The sequence below is a fragment of the Pseudopodoces humilis genome, chromosome 16 (genome assembly GCF_049639895.1).
Source record: "Pseudopodoces humilis isolate 2021_Gansu_Grassland_sample_001 chromosome 16, ASM4963989v1, whole genome shotgun sequence".
Lineage (NCBI taxonomy): Eukaryota > Metazoa > Chordata > Aves > Passeriformes > Paridae > Pseudopodoces > Pseudopodoces humilis.
Genome location: NC_142215.1, coordinates 9,666,729 through 9,686,530, shown reverse-complemented (window position 1 = coordinate 9,686,530; position 19,802 = coordinate 9,666,729). Strand labels below are relative to the sequence as shown.

Here is a 19,802-nt window from a genome sequence, read left to right as displayed (position 1 = left end):
ATCTGAATAATTTCTGTTAATATCATTATCCATCAGATAATTACAGCACACTTTTCCAGTGCAATTTAGATTCTACAGGAACTTCACCTTTGGGCTAGAGCAATTTTTAATTTATCATTCTCAGATTTGAGATGTGCCTCAGCAGAGCCACCATGTGATGCCTTCTCGTCGTCTGTGCCATTCACACTTGAAGCTCGAGTGGAAGATGGTGTTTCACGTCCAGACTCCTGCAGCACAACACACAAACGAACACTGGGTGTCTCCTGCATCTCCTGCAAGACCACAACACCAATTTCTTTGTAATCTTGATCCCACACCACTTGGCTGAGACCTCGGCTCTCCTGGCAGAACAGTGGTAACACACACATACCCTTTTCATCTTGGCTGCAATGCTGGTCTGTTTAAAAAGAATGAAAAAATTACAATGATACACAAATGGAAGTTTAAAGCGTTCAAAACTTTAAAAAAGTTTTTTTCCCTGATACGGCTTGTGTTTTCTAAAAGCTGTTTGGTTTTTTTTAAGATAATGAAACAATGCAACACACAAAGTACAAAGAAACAAACAAACAAAAATAATAGTGCTCCTCCAAAGACATACTACTCACACACTGCTTGGCACTGACCTCAACAGAGAACAAAGTGAACTACAAAGACCACGACCAAAGGCTTTACAAAATGAGTATCCAAAGTCAGCCACTCAGATTGATATTTGCGGGCCCCACAAACAGGGGTGGTTGCAAGGCTGAAACCATTCAGCAGCTTTTTCTGCTCATTCATCTGAATTCCTCTCTGATCAAAATCTAACTTTCCCCCAAACATTAGCCCAGGCCAGGAACACCTGCTGAGCAGGGTCCACTCTTACCTAAAGCACTGCACACAAAAATACAGCCAGCCACTAGAGAGACTGGGACAACACTCAGTTTCTTTGGTTTTTAGGACAGCCAGACCTCGCTGGATGTGGAGGCAGTGGCTGGCACCAGGTGTGCTGCCTTGGAGAGTTACTGTGCAGATATACAAACACAGGCTTCTTCAACCCCCTGCACCCTGCCCCTGCTCCCACACCACTGCTGCCCACTGCCAAGGGAGCCCTGCACACAAAGTCAGGAAAAGCAAAGCCCACAGAAGTGGGTTGGACAGATGACAAAAAGAAGGATATCGATGAATCTCATTTACTGTCTGCTGAAGCGCTACACTGACTTACTTCCAGTGACTCAAACTGTGTTTAACAGCACAAATCAAAGGATGTATAGCTTCCCCTGTTATTAAAAAAGTTGTAACAGCTCAAGGACTGCTGAAAAAAATTAGATTGAAATGAAAGTAAAGGGCATGGAGGGATGAAAAATATTCCTCTGACAATGCTAATGTCCAGCAACTGACAATTACCTTCAGCAATCTCAATTTTATATACTTTAAGCTGGCTGCCAGAAGCTGGCACAGTCCATTTGAAAATTTAACTTTAAATTATTTATCCTGTATGTGTACAGGTATTAAAACTAAATTACAAACCTGTGAATGATTGCTTGAGGTCTCAATTTTCTCTTGAGATCTGTCTCTTGCAAGTTTGGCAGCTTCTTTTACTTCTTGGAACTTCTCTGCAAACTAGAAAAAGCATGAAAGATATTTATTAACATGACTTATCATCTGTTGAACCATTAAGATTGCTATCTTCATATGGTATAGATGTCCAAAAGCAAACAACTAATTTTAATAATTTAAAATTTTTGGCAAGAAAAAACATCTTAATTCTTTGGCAGGATGGTTCTTCCAAAAGAAACTAGTATGTTTCTAAAAGAGGGACATTTCTATAACTCTGGCCAACCACAGTAAAAGCCCATGGGGGAAAAGGAACATTTGGTGTCTCCTGGTTTGATTTGGTTCTGTTTCCTCCTCCTTCTCTCCTGTTGACAGTGTATTAAAGAAAAAAATACTAAAGACATATGTTTAGATAAAAATATTATCAATGTCTTCTATTCCCAACAGCAAGTGAATTCAATTAAAGAATGCAAATAAGTTCATCTGCAAGAAGTAAGCAAGGGATTATCAGGACATAGGAAAAAGGAGAAGGCAGATCTCAATATATGATGAAGTCTTATGAAAACACAACTTTTCTGCTCTAATTTTCTTATTACTTTCAAAAATAAAGGTAGAAGACTTCTATAAAGATAAAGGCTTGAATGCTTCCTGTAAAAGCGCTATATCAAACTGGGGGAGGTGAGAGGAAGGAAAGATAAAGATAACAATCCCAACCTCTATGAGTTGCTGTAGGACATCTGCTCCAAAGTCAGCCTGGCATTTTTGAAATACAAGTATTATCACAGCCAGTCAGGGTTTCAGGGCTTCAAACACTTTCAATAACATTTAAAATTTTAAAAGGAGGATTATAAAGATGGGGGAAAACGGTATAATACACGATTTACTTTTAAAATTATGATGTCTCCACTATAAGAATAGGTAATTTTATCTTTCAGCTAAAACTGCTTGGTCTTGCTTGCCTGTGTTTTGAGAAACTTAAAATGCTAGAAAGGCAAGACATTTTAAAAGTAAAAATATAAACAGATGTATTATTGCACAGTTTATGACTAAAGGATTGCCATTATAGCCTTGGATAATTCAGAACACTTATGAAAAAACTGTAAATGAAAGCATGAAAAAAACATCCAATTTTACAGTTGAAGAATAAAAAGAAACATTATTCACTTAGTAATCTTGCCTTCTAACTTTAGATTTACAGCAGGTATTTAGCATGCTCTCTCTCAGTAAAATGCTGGGACTGTAGAGACCAATTAAATAAATCTCCATTTGGTCTAAAAGAAATCCAGATTTACACATGGAGGAAATGGTAATTTCCAACAAACACACACACACACACACACATCATGGTTAATCCCACATTCCAAAGGGTGAGTGACTCTCTGGGTGCAGCCTGTGATGTGTGGTGATGCTGGTGAGCGAGGATGGAGCTCTGGGGTCCAGCTGTTCCCTTTGCCACAGCTGACGTTGCCCTTGGATGGCAGCAGCTGCCATCTGATGTCATTGCAGTCTCTGCACACACAAATGACTTGATTACCTCTCTAGCACTCCACAGATCGTTAAGAACAACCACATTACATTTGTGCCTTCAGTGATTTAACTCTAACTTTACACACAGAGTCTCTCCCGCTGTGACAGAGCAGATATAACCAGCTGATTATTTCTAAAATATTATATCAATAGTAAATTCTACATTTGTGTTTCTTGCGGGTAGTATAAGGCTGGTTTGAGTCTGCCTTTTATAATAAATCTTCCTCTTTTATGATAAATCTCTTCATCTTATGTATGGAAAATTTATGAGGGTTCTTCATGGACGATACAAAATATGAACAGACAAAAAGAATTGGAAGTGATCTATCAAATTTTATTTCGCAGCTATCTTCGTAAAGCACACAGGAGACTGCTGTGAAAAATTATGTGAGCTGGGAAGAAAAGGACATTTTTCCACATTTCCATAATAAAAAAATTGCATATGATTGAGCAACGCTAATCTTCAATACTAACCCCATAATGACCTCATTGCATAAACAATTTCAGTCATGTCTCTAGTTCGCCAACACATGTATTAAACACATTTGCATTTAGAAAGTGATTGCAGTTCTGAGAGGGGCAGTGCCAGCCCCAGCTCTGCAGCACTGCAACACCCATTGCACAGAGCAGAGCAGCAGGTTCTGGAGCCACCCAGAGCCTCAGGCTGGCTGAGTGTGGCACAGACACAGGGCCAGATCACCGGGAGAAATCAGAGCTGGTTTCTCCCTAGTAACCAACTGCTTCTGCCCCAAACACAAATAATTGACAAATAATTGGTACCACAAAATCATGCCCCACCTCCAAGGTCTAAGTTGACTTTGACCCATCAAACCATTACAACAAAGGGGGGTGCCTAATGAATGTCAAATTCCTAATGAAAAGGTGCATTCAGTAAATGAAAACTTGGTATGTATGGTCTCAACAGGCAGTGAAAATCTAAATACCCCAAACCAACTATAAGAATTCATAATGTTTCCTCTCCTTAGCTCCATGCTTGCCCTGTGGCAAAGTTCCCAAAATCAGCAAAACACCCCAAAACGAAACAAAACAAAACAAAACAAAAAAATTGGAGTAGGAGAGATGCCAAGTGAATACCACCCCGACAGTCCATCATGGGTTACAGGACATGTCTTCCCACGCTGCAGGAAGCTGTGTGACTGAGCTGCAATATGGAGAAGACTTGCTGCTATCAACACTTGTGAAGCCTTTTGGTCAGGCAGCTGCAGCCATGAGCACTGCTCGATTAGGAGTCTTGGCCAGTGAAATTTAATGGGGACTTGAGGATGCTACTGTGCACTGCACAAATTATTTAAAGGCTGTTCAAATCCACAGTTAGTTTGTCACCAGGAGAAATATATATATATATTCAAATAGACCTCCTTAGCATTTTATACATTAAAAAGCATGATTTTGTATGCATAAATTTTAAGCTCCTGGTCTGGCATTATATTTTATGTCTCCTACTGACAAATTGTGCCAGTATCAGATGAAACAGCTGCTCCCACCCAAAGCAGGCTCATAAATATTTCATCTCCCTCTCGGTTTGCAGCAGGCTGGGTGATGTGACAGCCCTGGGGGAGCACCGCTGTGCCGTGACCCACAGCACACACATGCTTCTCCCGTGCTTCTCCAGGGATGAGCCCTCAGCACGGGGCAGATGGGTTCCCAACAAGACTATTTACCCCAGAAAGTGCCCAGTAATTTGCTCTATCCCAGGCAGGGCATGTCCAGCTCTGATGCCAGCTGGACCAGTGGCTGTGCTGTGTGCTGGGGCAGACTCTGCCCCCAGCTCGCTGCCCTGCAAGGCAGTGGCTGGCACACATAATGTGCAAGAGTGCAGAGGAATAAAGCCCAGGGCTTCCCAGGGGCCAGAGGCAGCTGTTTTAAGATGTGCAAAGTCTGGCTTTACTGGGTTTCTCACCTGTATAAATCTTTGTCCCTATGCCCTTGACTACCTGCAGCTCCTCATATATAGTACAGCCGCCTCAAAGCACCCTGAACGACGGCAGAAATCTTCCTTAACCACTTTATGTGCAAAGCTCAGCACCACCAGTGCAGCACCAGCCCCCTTTCCACAGCCACACACCGCCAGCATCCCGTGATTCCTGCCTCAGCTTGGCTGGAGCAGCGTTTGGACAATGCCCTGAGACCCTTGTGATGCACAGGGTCGGAGGGGGAAAGGAGGGTCAGCGAGCCCTGCAGAAGGGGAAAAGGACCCTGAGTAGGACATCAACTTTAAGCCCTGGGATTTTCCCAATCAATGTGAATGGTAATTAGGTTACTGGGTCACGGAATGCAGTTTTCATTAATGGCTCATGTTTAATTTGAACTGCTTTTCCCTATAGGTATGGATTAATGCTTTAAGTTTCTCAAGAGAAGCAAAGCATTAGAATGAGGCAATGTCTTTTATTAGGCCAAGCAATGTACTTAAAAATGCAGTCATTTTTAGGCATGCTAACCTCTTCTCCTGCCTCATTATTTTCCGTTGCTTTCAACGAACATTTTTCAGCTTTATTTATTTATATTTATTTTAAGCCAGGGCTATTGATCTCTGGTTTAGGGGAGTTTTAGTGTGCCCTTCCAATTCCTGACTAAGCACTTCAATTATTTCCCGTAAAATAGGCAAGCTTTAATTTATATATTTTATAAAAGTATAATGATATTAATATAAAATGAAACTTGATTTTATTATTCCCAATGCACTTATATAGCTGTAATCTCACTCTCAACTCTGATCTTTCTTACTAATGGCTCAATAATTAAACTGAGAAGCATAGAAAATAAAGGAGTATCTTTGTCCCACTGCTTTGCATGGTGGTAATAAACCAGATTTTCTTATATTTTTCAGCTAGGTAACTGTCAGAGTTTTAGGTTTTTTTCCTTTTTAAAAGATCATCTCAAGCTATTTTCAGAAGTGCTCCCCTTAAGCTCCTTCTCAATATTCTGACCAGAAAAAGTCTTCCTGCTGATTTGGAAAGCCTTTCATGCAAGTAGAAGGTTGTATTTTGGGCAGTGGGCTCTTCAGCAGGTAATGCAGTGCAAACAAATGTGAAAGATGACCTGGAAAGAAACACAGCTGGTGCTGGTGTCTCTGCACCCACAGGACAGGTTATTCAGACTGGCTCTGGACTGGCCATGTGAGCACTGACGAGCTGATACCAGCAATGCATTTCTTCTGTGTTTGATAAGGTCTGCAGAACATGGTAAAATTTCTCTGATTAGGGTGCAAGGTCCTCCAAATGTACCTCCTGCCTTACTATAGTGAACCCAGTGCCTTCTTGTATTATTTACCTCTCTTCTGAGGCAGACTCAGCACCACCTGCTCCACATGGAACATGGTGCATGTTTAGCCCACCGAGGCACCCTGGGGTCTCGCGTCACGTTGCAGAGGTGCAATTTCAATAATCCAGGATTAAAAATTATTATCCAGAGGTGCTAATTCTCCCTTTCAGTGTTCAAAGGTTGCATTGTATCATGCTTATCTGTTACTCAAAACAAATTATTCCCCTAGGTCCATTTTAATCCTCCCCTATTCCCACACATCTTACTAGCTATGAACACCTCTGTCCCAGGAGTGAAGAATATGCCCAGGTGAAATGAGCAGTCCTGTACACTTGAGTATGCATCATAAAACATAACCATCTCCAGCAACTCTTTTTTAAACAAGCTTTGCACATCATGCCTTTATCATCCCTGAAGGACAGATGAATGCCATGGCACTTTTACGGGCATCCCAAGGCCAAAAATAATTTAACATATGAAAAGTAAAATAACTTTTACCTTTAAGAAACACTTGCAAAAACGCAATTCTCTAGAAATTGTGAAAACTTATTAAGACAGACTTAGTAAAATAAATTCCTATAACAACTTGCTTGATAGGGAAGTCCTTCTAGTGCAGGGCTCTGCCTTTGCTGCTTTAGGCACCACAAGAAACACCTTCTTCTCCTGATCCTTATTAAAGCACAGGAGAGGACAGCAACATGAGAGGCTGTGGCATGCCCAAGGACAGCCTGCTGAGGTCACTTATGAAGCCCAGTGCCAAGCAGCCGATGCTTCAGGAGTCAAGTATGTGTTAGCTAAGTAGGGCTTTTTACCACATGAACAAACAATCATCTCAGCTGCTTGATAAGCACTTGTCAAGACCACTACTCCAGTGAGAGACGAGTATTTTCAGGTGCTGGTTATTCACAACAGCAGGCTGCTCTAGCCTTACAAGCCAGCCCCTAGTCCAGGGAAGTGTTTCATTAATAGCAAGCTCAGGATGAGGGGTTTGGTGCTAATGCAGAGGCAGTTTTGTCAGGCAGCCTGACATCAGCCCTCCCTGGCCACCCCTGCCCTGCCGCCAGCAGCACTCACTGCCACCCCCAGACAGGGGGGAGCTCCAGGGATGAGCGAGTTGCAGTGCTGAGAGGACCTGCAGGATCACCCAGGCTGGAGATGTGCTACTCTGCATTAACAAGAACAAGACAGCCTTTGCAGCAATCCAGTGAGCCCTGTTACCTTGGTCAGCTGCTGCTCGGAGGGGAAGCCCAGCCCAAACACAGTGTTGGCTCTGCTGTCTGCCCACTGCCCGAACTTCTGCGATGTTTTAGTGAAGGTCATGTTGGGGGTGATGGTGCTGTTTATGATCACCTGGTCACAGACAGAGCAAAGAAAAGAATTAAAACGTACAAGTCACATCGGAAATGCATATCCTAGCAACGGTATCATCCAAAGCAATTAGCAGTCTAAATTGGGAAATTGCTGTGTTCAGAAGATTTTTTTTCCCCAAAACAAAACAGTTTTTTTCTTGTCTTAATTTTTGAGGGAGTTCTGATGCTTTGTCTTGTTTTTCAAAGTACCATCACACCCTGCAGTTGAACGTGGCTGCAGAAACGTCACTGAACTCAGAAGCAGGGTCAGGAGCCACAAAACTACCCTGGCAGAAATGCAGATGCAAAATCATTTTTTTTTGCATTAGGAAGCCATGCAGCCACTGCCCCAACAGGTGCCTGTGTGAGGCCTCCAAGCAGGGCATCCACCAGTAGTAACACCTGAACTCTGACCTGCAGGGCACAGAGATATTCCTGCATTCTTCCATTTGTCCTCAGGCCTCCACAAGCAGGATACCACAGACATATCAGAAGTTTAAAACAAAACCATACAATAAAAAACAAGACAAGGAGAAGCTGATAGCTTAACAGTGAGTTTAACTTGGGAGGGTGGTGAAGCGCATCACCAGCAATGCATATCCAGAATCAAATTTGGGCCTTGGAACAAATGTTTTGCCTCTTTACACATGTTAACTTTACATATGTTAATATCTGTTTCATCACCAGCCACACTGAAAGTAACAGTGGTTCTTGTAATTAAAGAGGTAGCCAACAAGAGGAAGGCTGGTGGATAAAGTCTCTGAGGAACTTAGTGGAACAAATACAAAATGTAATCTTGCTAAAAGGAATGAGGTATATGTCAGTTCATTATCAAAAACCTTAACTTTATTTTCAAGATACATCATTATATGAGTCTAGCGACTTCTTCCCCTGGAAATTAATTCATGTACAATGTTCTTTCTGCTAGCAGAATAAGAGCTTTCTTTAGTAATGCGTACCATCATTTCCAATATGCAAATTATGCAGTAATTAAGCCAAATCTGTGGGACAGTTTAATTAACATGATCAGGAAGTATCCTGGCAACATCATTTACTACGTATTCCAAGCAGTTTTTTCCTAAACTATCATTTACATTTAGCAAAAAGTGTGAATTAAATTTACCAGAGGAAGATCCTTACTTGTTTCCATCCCCTCCCTGACTTTGGACCACTGTGCTGACACTTCCATTTGCTTTCTTAAAAATTACTCAACTTATTTCCCTCTTTTTGCATCATCACTTTCAAACAAACCTTCGATTTTCTGCCATTCCACACCACTGGAAGTTTCACCAGAAGCATCAAGACAGAGGAGAGCCAATTGCCCCAGAAATTGTCCTTTGCATGGGAAAGAACAGGGCAAGAAAGGAGGAGAGGTGACCCTGCAATCAGCACAGGTCAACACACTCTGTGCAGACAACACAGAAATTGTGGATGCCCCATCCCTGGAGTGTTCAAGGCCAGGTTGGATGGGGCTCTGAGCAACCTGGTCTGGTGGAAGGTGTCCTTGCCCACGGCAGGGGAGTTGGAACTGGGTGATCTTTGAGATCCCTCCCAACCCAAACCACTCTGTGATTCTCTGATCAGTTTTCAGGGTCAGCACATCTTGAGTGGCCGGTGCACAGGCAGGGGTATGAGCAAAGCTGACCAGATGTGTTCTCCTCCAGCTGTGCCACAGGAACAGCCAACATAAAATCTAAGTGTCATTTCAGTAACGTAAATTAAAAGAAAACCAGAGATTTTATCTAGGGGTGTGATGATACAAGGATTTCATGGTACAGAGAGTCAAAAGAACAGGAGGAAAAGCTACCACCAACCCCAAAAATCAGGGTGCTTTTCAGAAACTTTAAAGAAAGTGCAATATGTATATTTCTGTTTTTTAAAAAAAAAATCTTACATCAGACAGATGAACCACTTACAAATGTCTAGCTTCTCAAGCTACAGAATTGATTTTAGAAGCTATAAAATTCCCAGAAATTTCAAGTCATAGGAAGTATTATTTCAGTCCTGCTGTGCCTATTAACTTAGGCATCTGGGGGAAAAAATATAAAATGATGACCAGTTTAATTGAAAGGCAAAAGCTTTGCTCACTGATAGTTGACCCTGAGAAGAATAAAATTCCTCCATACCTCCTACAATAACCATTGAGAAAATACAAATGTATAAAAACACACACTGAAGTTATCTTTTACAACACAGTTCAGTATTATGAGATGTGATTAAAAGAATAATGAAGACTGAAAACTGTAAACCAAGGAATATCTTATTGAGCCATGAAATGCTCTACATTGGCTGAGCACCTTAGAAGTTAATTTTTTTCTATGGCCAATGGAGAATCCAAGGAAAGGTTGTGGTGAGCACACACCTCTGAGAAACTGACAGTTCATCTGTTAAATTTATAATAAGCTGCTATTAGTGAAATTGCCTGGAAGCTGTCTCTACCTTTTCCCTTAAATCCTCCTCTGTCAGTCAGGCACTTCAGAAATGCTGCATTCCTACAGAGAAGTGAAAACCTGAGCAGAAGCTTAGGAGATTAAATCAGAGCTCATGTTTCTATGAGTTCAGAGGAGACGGATGCTGCGGGTACATCGTGCTTGTTCAGCCGCTCTTCCTGCCCATCCTCACCCCATCTGCCTGTACACTCATTCCCCACAGATCTGGCCATCATTTCAGAGCAGTGACACTCCACTGGCAAGGGAACAATCACGCTGGTTGTGTTCAGGAGAAAGAAAGGGCGCTGTGGTTTCACAGAACAATGGACCCTGAGGCTTGCAGGTGTTGCTGCCAGGTAACCCAGCTGACCCCCACTCCTGTGGCTGGCTCACCCTCGGCTATGGGAGACCAGGAGGAGAGTGCTCCCCGCCACTCCTCCATCCGCTGGGCAGATGGTCTCAGCTGGGGCAGGGGGAAGCATTTGTGACCACCACAGTAGGAAAGCTCAAATAAACTGGATTTTTTTTTTTATTTTTAATTTTTTTTTTTTTTGTGAAAGTATGAGCCAGAATTTTCAAATTTTAAAAGAGGAAGAGAAGTAAAAGGGCACTATTTTGCTACAGGCAGGATGGGCCCCCAGGCTCTTTTACATCCCTACCTGCAACCCAGCATGATAATTCTGTAAGAAAAGGCCACTCATCAATTCTAATGAGCCCTTATGAAATACTTTGCATTTGGTCCTCATTTGTATAATACACACGGAGTGAAATTCCAACTGCAACAAAAATGGAATAAACTTGTGGACTTTCAACCAGAATAATGGATTCAGAAGACAAACTACTCTCCAATCAAATGCAATCAATCCCTGAAGTGGTTAAAGAGTTCTCCCTAAAGAAAATGGCAAAGAGAAGCATAATATAATAAGCAGCTTACAAAATAATAAACCCATTCTTCATACTCAGGTGTCCACATGTGGTTAAAAAAATCTGCCTTTGCACTCACCTACACGCAAATGTATCAGATGACAAACATTCCTGATACCCCTGCAGGAGCCAAGCAAAATCTCATACTAATTCCACCTCCTTTGGGAGAAAAATCATACCTGAGAGATCTAAATTTTTATCTGAAGAGGACACAGAAGTGTGTTTGCAGCACAAGGTAGCGCTGCCTCACCCAGAAATGACTCCAGACATTTAGGAACGTACTGGGTACATTCATCAGATAAAAGAGAATGCAAATAAGCTGGTGTAGAGCAGGACATTCATCGGCTGAAACACACCCATCCTGCTGCCTTCCCACGGAGGGAAACTGCCAAATAAATCAAGAAGGAAGAGGTCACAAGACAACCTGAGTGTGTAGAAGGAGAAAAACGCATCGGCAGCTCCTGCTGCTCGTAATGTACGAGCAGAGCCCACAAACGCAGCTGCTGCTTCTTTTAGGGGGACACTTGTGGTATTTAAAGGGCTCCACTCCGGCACTCCCCGTGCCACAACAGCACACTGGAGGGGAAAAGCCGATGTGGCTGCTGGAAATGGACTCTCCAAGCTGCCAAAGAGGTGAACAAGAGGCGACCAGGCCGCTGGCAGCTGGAGCGTGGCTGGTTTGCCAGCTTGGCTCCCAGCCATGCTGGGATGGGTCCCAGGACCCCATCCATGGGCCTTGGCCTGCCAGGATCACAGGAGGGAACAACACAGGACAGCGAGCTCAGCTCCGAGGGGAGGAGAGCAGTGACTGCAGAGGGCATTTGGCAGAGCTGCTGGCACAGCCCCGAGGAGGAGGAGGAGGAGGATGAACACACTGAACACACCGGCAGGAATTTGCCAGGACACGCAGCCAAGGGGTGATGAGCCATGTCAGCCAGCCCTGCCACCAGCTTCTCTACCTAGGAAAAGCCTGAAATAACAGCTGTGAAATAGCTAATAAATGTATTGGCCAATGTATTTTCAAACTGTATTAAATTAAATCAGAAAAGGACACCTTATTCTGGGACAAGAGTGCCAGGTTAGGAATTATTCTGGAATTTCCCCTTTAAATTCACATCACCTGTTACTCTGAAATAACCACACCTCCAGAAAAGCCCCAAGGCTCCAAGCCATAGGATCTACTCCTTAAGACTATACTAAAACCTTCCAATTTCATTTTTACACCTCTGAATATGTGCTTCCCATTTGCAGCCCTTGTGAAATTTAATTTCCTCAACCCACCAGGCTGCTAATCTTCAGTGAAGATGTATCCCAGTCTAAAAACAGAATTGCAGAAGGAAAGAAGCTGCTAATCCTCTGGCCATAGCTATCACAGACTCAGCAGGTTCTTCCAGCTCATCAAGTCAACATGAATCAGAAGGGCTTGTGACACAGGATGTGAAGATGAGGAGTCAGAGGTGGATTTACAGAGAAATTCTCCCTTTATCCCAAATATTCAGCAACAATTTTGTGGAATTAGCCCACAGACATTTCCATGATCTGTATTATCCTTTGCACTCTCTACCATCCTTCCTACCTCTGCTTCTAGACAGGATGTAACATCTTCCCACCAGTATTTATGGTGATAAACTGTTCATCTCATTTCTAGTCCTAGAAAGCAGTGCACACAAACACACACACATTATTAATCAAGACAGTGGTAAAAGGGAAAAAAGGGAGTCCCTTGCTGAGACCACCAAGCTGAGTAAAGCCAAGGAAGCACAAAGACACACAAAACCAAAAATAGCAATGGCACTTGTTCTAGCTTTGCTGTATCTGCTGCACCTGACACCTACATGGCACTTTTCCTGGGACAGGCTGAGGGTATGGAACAGCCAGATTGGGAGCACTGTATGTGTACCATAAGAAGAGCATTGAGTTTCTCCACTTTGCTCTTCCTCCTGCTCCACTCCCCTGCTGGTGCCCGAGCTGAGCACAGGGGCTAGGCACAGCTGGCAGGAGTCACTGCCAGACCCTTGCTCTGGTTACCCTTCATCAATCCCCACAGTGCTGCCAGCCTGGCCTGCTGCTGCTTTTCAAGAATTTCTGCTCTACACAGCTAACCAGGACATCTTCTACCCATCACTGGACTCCAAAATCTTCCACAGCTATACCAGGTATTCCTGCAGGAGGTGGGGCTGGCAGAGGAACTGCAGCAGCTCCTGCAAAGGGGGAGACACCAGGACGTCTCGCCAGACACACAGGATTTGCTGCAACCCTTGGCATTTACCTCCCATGCTGAGCTCCTTCTGCAGAGAGGAGACTCCTTGTATGAGTAAAGCCTCTCATGTGCTGCTGCTGCTTGTTTTATAGGGAAAAGGGCCATCTCCACAGTTGCACATAGTGCTTTTTTTCTCTTAAATTGCCTTGCATCCCCAGGATAATTCCATGAATGATGAGATTCATTTTTAACCCCAAAAGCCAAAAAATAAAAATAAAAAAATCCCATACAATTCCTGTCCTCCTTCATAAAAGAGATGTAAAAATAGCTCCCCCAATAAAAAGACTAATAACTGTTTTTCCTCTGATAAAATACCTCTGTTGTAAGGCCCTCACTAAGAACATGTCTAAATGCAACAAAAGTGGGTTCATGATTGTGCGAATTCTATTAAGTAAATCTCCTGCTACACCTACTCCATTGCTCTCTTTTTCTTCCCAAGGTAATTAACATCTCTTCAGAGTTGGCTTCCCACCTCCTCCACCCAGTCTAAATCTCTAAAATCTCCTATTTTTGCTTTGACATCTGACTAGAATTTTTTTTCCTTTTAGGCACAGCACACACATCCACCCACCCACACAATTCAAAGCACCAGCAGCTGTTTCATGAAGAAAATCTACAGCAAGGGTTTTCAAACCCTCTGGAACAAATTGTTACCCAGGAATTTCATGCAACAATTTACAAAACATATAAAGCAAGATGCTTGTGTATTATTTTCATATGAGAAATGAGATTCCCAAGTTATCATGGGATGAGGGAGAAGGATACAGTGGAGACTGTGTTTTTTTCCTGGTGACTAATATTAGGGTGGGGGAGAAGGCTGCTTTGACTACAATTATAAAAAATTATAAAACTTCACATAGACATATCATATTTATGTTTTGGAAGATTTAATTAAAGCATATATATAATCTTTGTGTGCACTATAACCACATCCTTAAGTTAATTATTTAAGCACTGATAATTTTATGCATTCTTCAAGCTTATGACAACAGCCTCACTGAAGCCTGAAGGTCCCTTCTGAAAGGCAGGAATGGCACAACCCCACAGCATCATTAAAGACTCCTCTACTCTTTAACAACCTACACAGCCCAGGAGTGGTCAGCAGTAGGATAGCTTAGTTCCTCTCCAAAATCTGGAAGAACTGTCTCTTGGCATGAGAATGGCCATGATGGACAGGTACATTATTTTTAGGAGGTTCAGGATGTCCAGGTTTTTTACAATGACAACACATGGTTCCAATGACCTCTCTGGCATGTTCAGCTCCTCCACATCACACTCGAGTCTGGTGATCAGAAACCTCTCTGAGTGGGCCAGTTACTGAAACACTTGTTTTGGCAGAGCTTCTCTGAGTAATTTTACGGAGGGGTTTTAAAAAGGAAAAATCTACTCAGACCAAGTTTCCCTGCTTGCTGTTAAGTGGTGCAGCAAGAAATCCTAAACACGCATTTGAATCTTTTCTTTTTAGTGAGTAACAAATTTAATTTCTGGAAAGGTCTTTGCAATCTCCTGGATTCAGCTGTGTGTGGTCTTTCCAGAGCCAGTGACACATCCACACAGCACACATACAAGCAGAAAAATGAACCAGATAGGAACAAACACTGGCAGATGTGCTTCTGCTCTTCTGTCAAGGATACAGCTGTTGACAGCACTCTGGTGTGTTTTCTCCTAAGCTTACTAACCAGTTTCTGAAGGATTTACTTCCAGAAATAATCCAGGAAATGAACAGAGAATTTTTCACTTTTCAAAGTTAATAACTTGGAAAGAGATTAATATAGAAACATTTAAGTGGTATGAGTTCTACAGCTCTAGACTTTAATTTTTTTTTCTAAACCAGAACACAACCTCAGGAGATGATCATGATTTCTGGTTGATTCAATCTCAAGTGACCCACCAAATTTCCTGGCATTTACTTTGTTCCCTTTCTCAGATTTTGACAAACTCTGTTTTTTACCTGGAGTTCTAGGTCTTTTTTTGTGCAAACATTTTAAACTTTTTCCTTCTATTCTTGGCTCATCTCCACCAGTATTACTAGTTTTGAAATTCCTATTGCAACTAAGCCCTAACCATTTTTTCTCATCCTATGAATACTCCAAGACCTGTTCACACAAGTGCACCCAATATAACCAGCTCTACCTATCTAAACCTGTCTTAGCATCTCTTGGATAATTCTCCTGCAGACACAACTCCAGGCAATGTACTATCCTCCCAGTTATTAAATCCTGCACCTCCCCTCAGCCTGAATTTCACCTTAAGCAAATAAAGGATGATGCAAGTGAGTAGTCTCATCCCTGGCTGACAGCTCTGCTTCTCCTTTCTGCTGCAATCCTCCCTCAACAACTTCCAAAGAAAATGTTCTCAAGTTATTTGAATGTTTAGAGAGAAACCAAAACTCAAGCAACTTCAATCAAGACAAGTACACCCCTAGCACAGACACCACAAATATTTTCAGACCATCAGAGACTGTTCTTTTCCTTAACTTCTTTCACTCTTCAAAGATGTCTTTGAGAGGAATATGGAGTCCTGGTCTATGGAGCAGAAGGATCCAGCACACACCTCAGTGTGCTCACCCCAGATATGATCCTCATGTTAAAATCTCCATTTCCTTTCCTATCTGAGTCTGTTCTACTCCAGCTTCCCCTAACCCAAACATTCCCATTTGTCTTTGATCCTCCACAGGATCCCTTTGGAGGGATCACACTTGGGGCACACCCCATGCAGCCCCTCCTGCCCTGCACCCCAGCCTGCCCCAGAGAAGCAACCCCTGCCTACGAGGCATCAGCATCACCCTGATGCTGATGGAATTTTCTCACCACTGATGGCAATTTCTCCTTAAATTAAGAGCTCTCCCTGAGTCATCCCAACTGATGCTAAATAACCTGTAAGATGCATCACCACAACTGTAATACCTTTAAATGAAATCAGAAAATAGCTATTAAAATTATTAATTATTTACTGCAAGTTGTTTCATGGTCTGAGTGAAAGACAGGTTCCAGCGTAGACAGGCTGGTGGGCTTTGCCTCAGGCCAGACAGATGTTCTGCTCTCAACCTGATCATTGTACAAAACGAAGGAGAACTTCTCTACAAAAGGAGCAGCTGCACCTAGGAGAGCATTTCAATCCAGTTTCATTAGTTACAGAACAACAGGACCAAAAGGCGTCACAAAAAGCAGCTTGAGATTACTCAAGCATCTTTCACAAAGTCTCTTGTTTAGCACTGCTGGTATTGGAACATGTCTCCAGCAGATGAGCATCATTCTCCAGCAAGGCCTGGGAAATCTGAACCAGGAAAAGTACAAAACACACCTGGTGAGACTGATGAAATGACACCAAAATATTTCAAAGGCTTTAGTATGGATTAGCAGTGTATACACACTGATTCTATTGTTCTGTTTCAATAATATTTATCTATCCTATTCTTATATATTCTATTGTCTGATCGGGGTGGTCCTGTGCAGAGCCATAGAGCTGAAACTGATGAGCCTTGTGGGTCCTTTCTAACACAGGATATTTTATGATTCTGTGATTACATAATGTATATAGGAAATCATAAACCCACAACTAATGGTTTTACCTAATGGTCATCTCAGTAACATAATAGCAATGAGATGTTTATTGTAACATGCACACAAACTGTGCACACTGGAGGGCAGGACTATGCATTAAAATTGTATTTTATACCATATTTTGTATTCCAAAAGATATAGTATAATTTTTATAGGAGGAATTAATTAGTTCCATCTGTTGACTCTGGTATCATCTACAGTACTAAAAGTCATGTTGAAATTAGCACCAATAGTTCATGAAATAACACACTATGGTAAAGAGGGGATGAAGGCCATCAAATATGCTTAAATTTCTGTATTACAGTAATCAGCCAGAGCAGTATTGGAAATCTCCTTTTACAACATATGAAAGTATGGACAAGAAGGCACAAATACTGGATCAGTGAAATCACACCTTCAGAAGTCAAAACCTGGACTCCTCTGCCCTAATGCAGTGTCACCCTTAAGCTAGATGTGTCTTCTGGGCATGGTGTTCCATGCTGCCTTTTGAGGAAAGGTCATCAGAGCACCACATGCTGCCTTTGGAGGAAAGGTCCTTTCCATGCTGGTTCTCAGTGTCAGACATTTAAGTAATACTGAGCTCATACTTCCCCCCCATCCATGTTTTATGGCCGGCACACCTTCTGGGACCACCAAAAAATATTTCCCACCCAGCCTGGAAGAAACTGGAGGGCAAAACCAGCGCGGCAGAAGTTTTAGAAAAAAAAAAGAAATCCATTGTGGAAAAAAAAGTTTTGAGAAGATGAAATAGATTTTTTTTTTTTTTTTAATTTTAATCAGATTTTATTAGCAGGGACTCTGGAAATCATAGTCCTGCCAGTGCTGCAGTCAGCAAAATAATTTTCAGGGTGAGGAGTGGGACCGCTTGGCATTTGAGCAGGCAAAGGGCAGGTGGCCGGGACCCCAGCAGCACCACGCTCCTCCAGCACTCGGCATCCTGACAGGCAAGGGCCATAAATAAAACTAGGGCAGGCAAAACTAGAAATCAAAGAATCTCCCTCCCTTTGACAAAACACACAAATACCCTCACCCACACCTTTCAAAATCATAGCATTTCAGGATTTATCTATAGACATTAAAAGAAAAGCCAACACAGCACTTCGTAAGGTCACTTTTCATTTGCTTTTACATCCCTTTATCTTTGGCTACCCAAGGCTGTAAAACATCCTCTGTAGTTCCACTACAAAACTATTAAACCTGAAAAATCAGGTAGTTAAAAAACGTAGGTATTTAAGAAGAGGTAGGCATTTAAAAAAGAAAACACCCTACATCTAAAACACCCTACATCTAAACACCCTACTGCACCTAATTCACCGTGTGCGGGGTCTGGTGAGCACACACTGACACTCTGAATGCCAAGTGAGAAGCCAATATTTTGATTGTTGCTGCCACACATTATCACAAATCATACCCATGAGGTCCTAGAGGCAGAGTTAAATGCTGCCACACCAACGCAGACCCCTGGTGAGGTACACACTGCCAGAAGCCTTTTATAATTCTGTGCCAAAAATTTTGTAATATATAAATTACTTGGTAGGTTTTTTCCTGTGAAGGAGTTGCTTTTGGTTTAGTGGCTGAATTTACGTCAATGGAAGAAAGAAAAGAGAATGAAAATATTAGCCAGATGAAGGAATTTCATCTGTGCTACCATACCCTGTAATTGTTTTCCTTTGAAAGAAAAGACTCTGAAATCTAAGAGTCACCTTTTGGCAAAATACTCTAGGATATTTTTAACAGCTACGCCTTAAAATAATTCCTTTTCCATGGGCAAAGAAAAAGATCTGTTTTGAGCCTCTGAACACATCACTGGAAGAACTCAATTTCCTCTTTGTGTGCTGAGGACACCTGCCTCCAATCGTGACAAGAAGAAAAGCGTGGTCATAAAGAGGTGGGCAGCTATTAAATTAGGTAGCAATTAGTTCCCTGGTACAGGAACCGAGAAAACCAGGAATACATCAACTATGAGCAGATTTACATATCAGCCCTTCTTACCTCCCTAAATATCTGCTGCCACAGGCTGCTGGGGCTGTGTCCCCGCCAGCTTCATTGTCCTCTGTAAATCACACTGTCCCCTGCATAGATGCCACTTGATCAAACAGCCTCATCACACCATATAATGTACTGTATTCACTTTGGGGAACACTGGGTGAATACTGATTGGCAAAATTTGGCCCATATTCTTATTCTTACTAATTGCAATTTGCTTCATAAAGTATCATAATCAGACCCACTAATTTTGCTTTCCTAGCACAGCAATTTTTCTGGTTCTCTCTTCAATACTCTCACACACTTATGCCCAACTTAGCTGCTGATCTCCAATATTCAAGGTAATGATCAGGTAATAAACTCTTAAATTAACTAGGAACTGTGAATGAGTGTCAGCTGACTGGTTTTTTCCTCTGAAATGCAGTTTTTATTTGTGTATCATGTATTTTCCACAACTACTCTTTCAATGCAGTCATCTTTTAAATCCTGATTTTAATTTTTTTCTAGGCATCTGTTTAAGCATCTCTCAGAGACAACAGAGGACTGGCATCTGTGATGACTCTTGCTGCGTCACTTTTCTTTGCTGCTGCCAACTCAGTGTGTCTCACTATGCACTTTATTGCTGGCTATTAATTTTTAAGCTAGCTTTATGTTCCTTATTAACAGCTCATTTCTCAAAAGAGAAAAATGATGTTGTTGCAGTTACAAGTTTTATAGAAATACAACATGAACATCTGAAAAGAGGGCACAGGCTTGTTTCTGAGGGATTATATTTCCATCTCAAATTCCTTTCCCTCTTCTCTATACTGTTTGGATAACACGTAATTTCAGTTTATAAAAAATAAATAAACCCACCAACCAGTGTACTACCATGCATTATTCCTGAGGATGACAGGGGCTATTGGTCTGCATAATTTTCATACTGTCAAACTTCCTTTCTGCCTCCAAA

General features: G+C 42.0%; 1 protein-coding gene across 3 annotated transcripts in view; it reads right to left on the bottom strand.

Moving 5' to 3' along the window:
• HOMER2 (homer scaffold protein 2) overlaps positions 1-19,802 on the bottom strand; it is a 53,432-nt gene that overhangs the window by 7,329 nt on the left and 26,301 nt on the right. Inside the window, exons 3-6 of one of the 3 annotated variants that reach the window (XM_014251343.2) lie at positions 7,561-7,692; positions 1,507-1,599; positions 371-397; positions 88-272 (exon numbers count right to left, since the gene is read on the bottom strand). In XM_014251343.2, the coding sequence (XP_014106818.2) occupies positions 88-272; positions 371-397; positions 1,507-1,599; positions 7,561-7,692 (437 nt within the window). The remainder of the gene's footprint in view (positions 1-87; positions 273-370; positions 398-1,506; positions 1,600-7,560; positions 7,693-19,802) is intronic. The other 2 variants (XM_014251344.2, XM_014251345.2) reach the window with 2 other exon arrangements.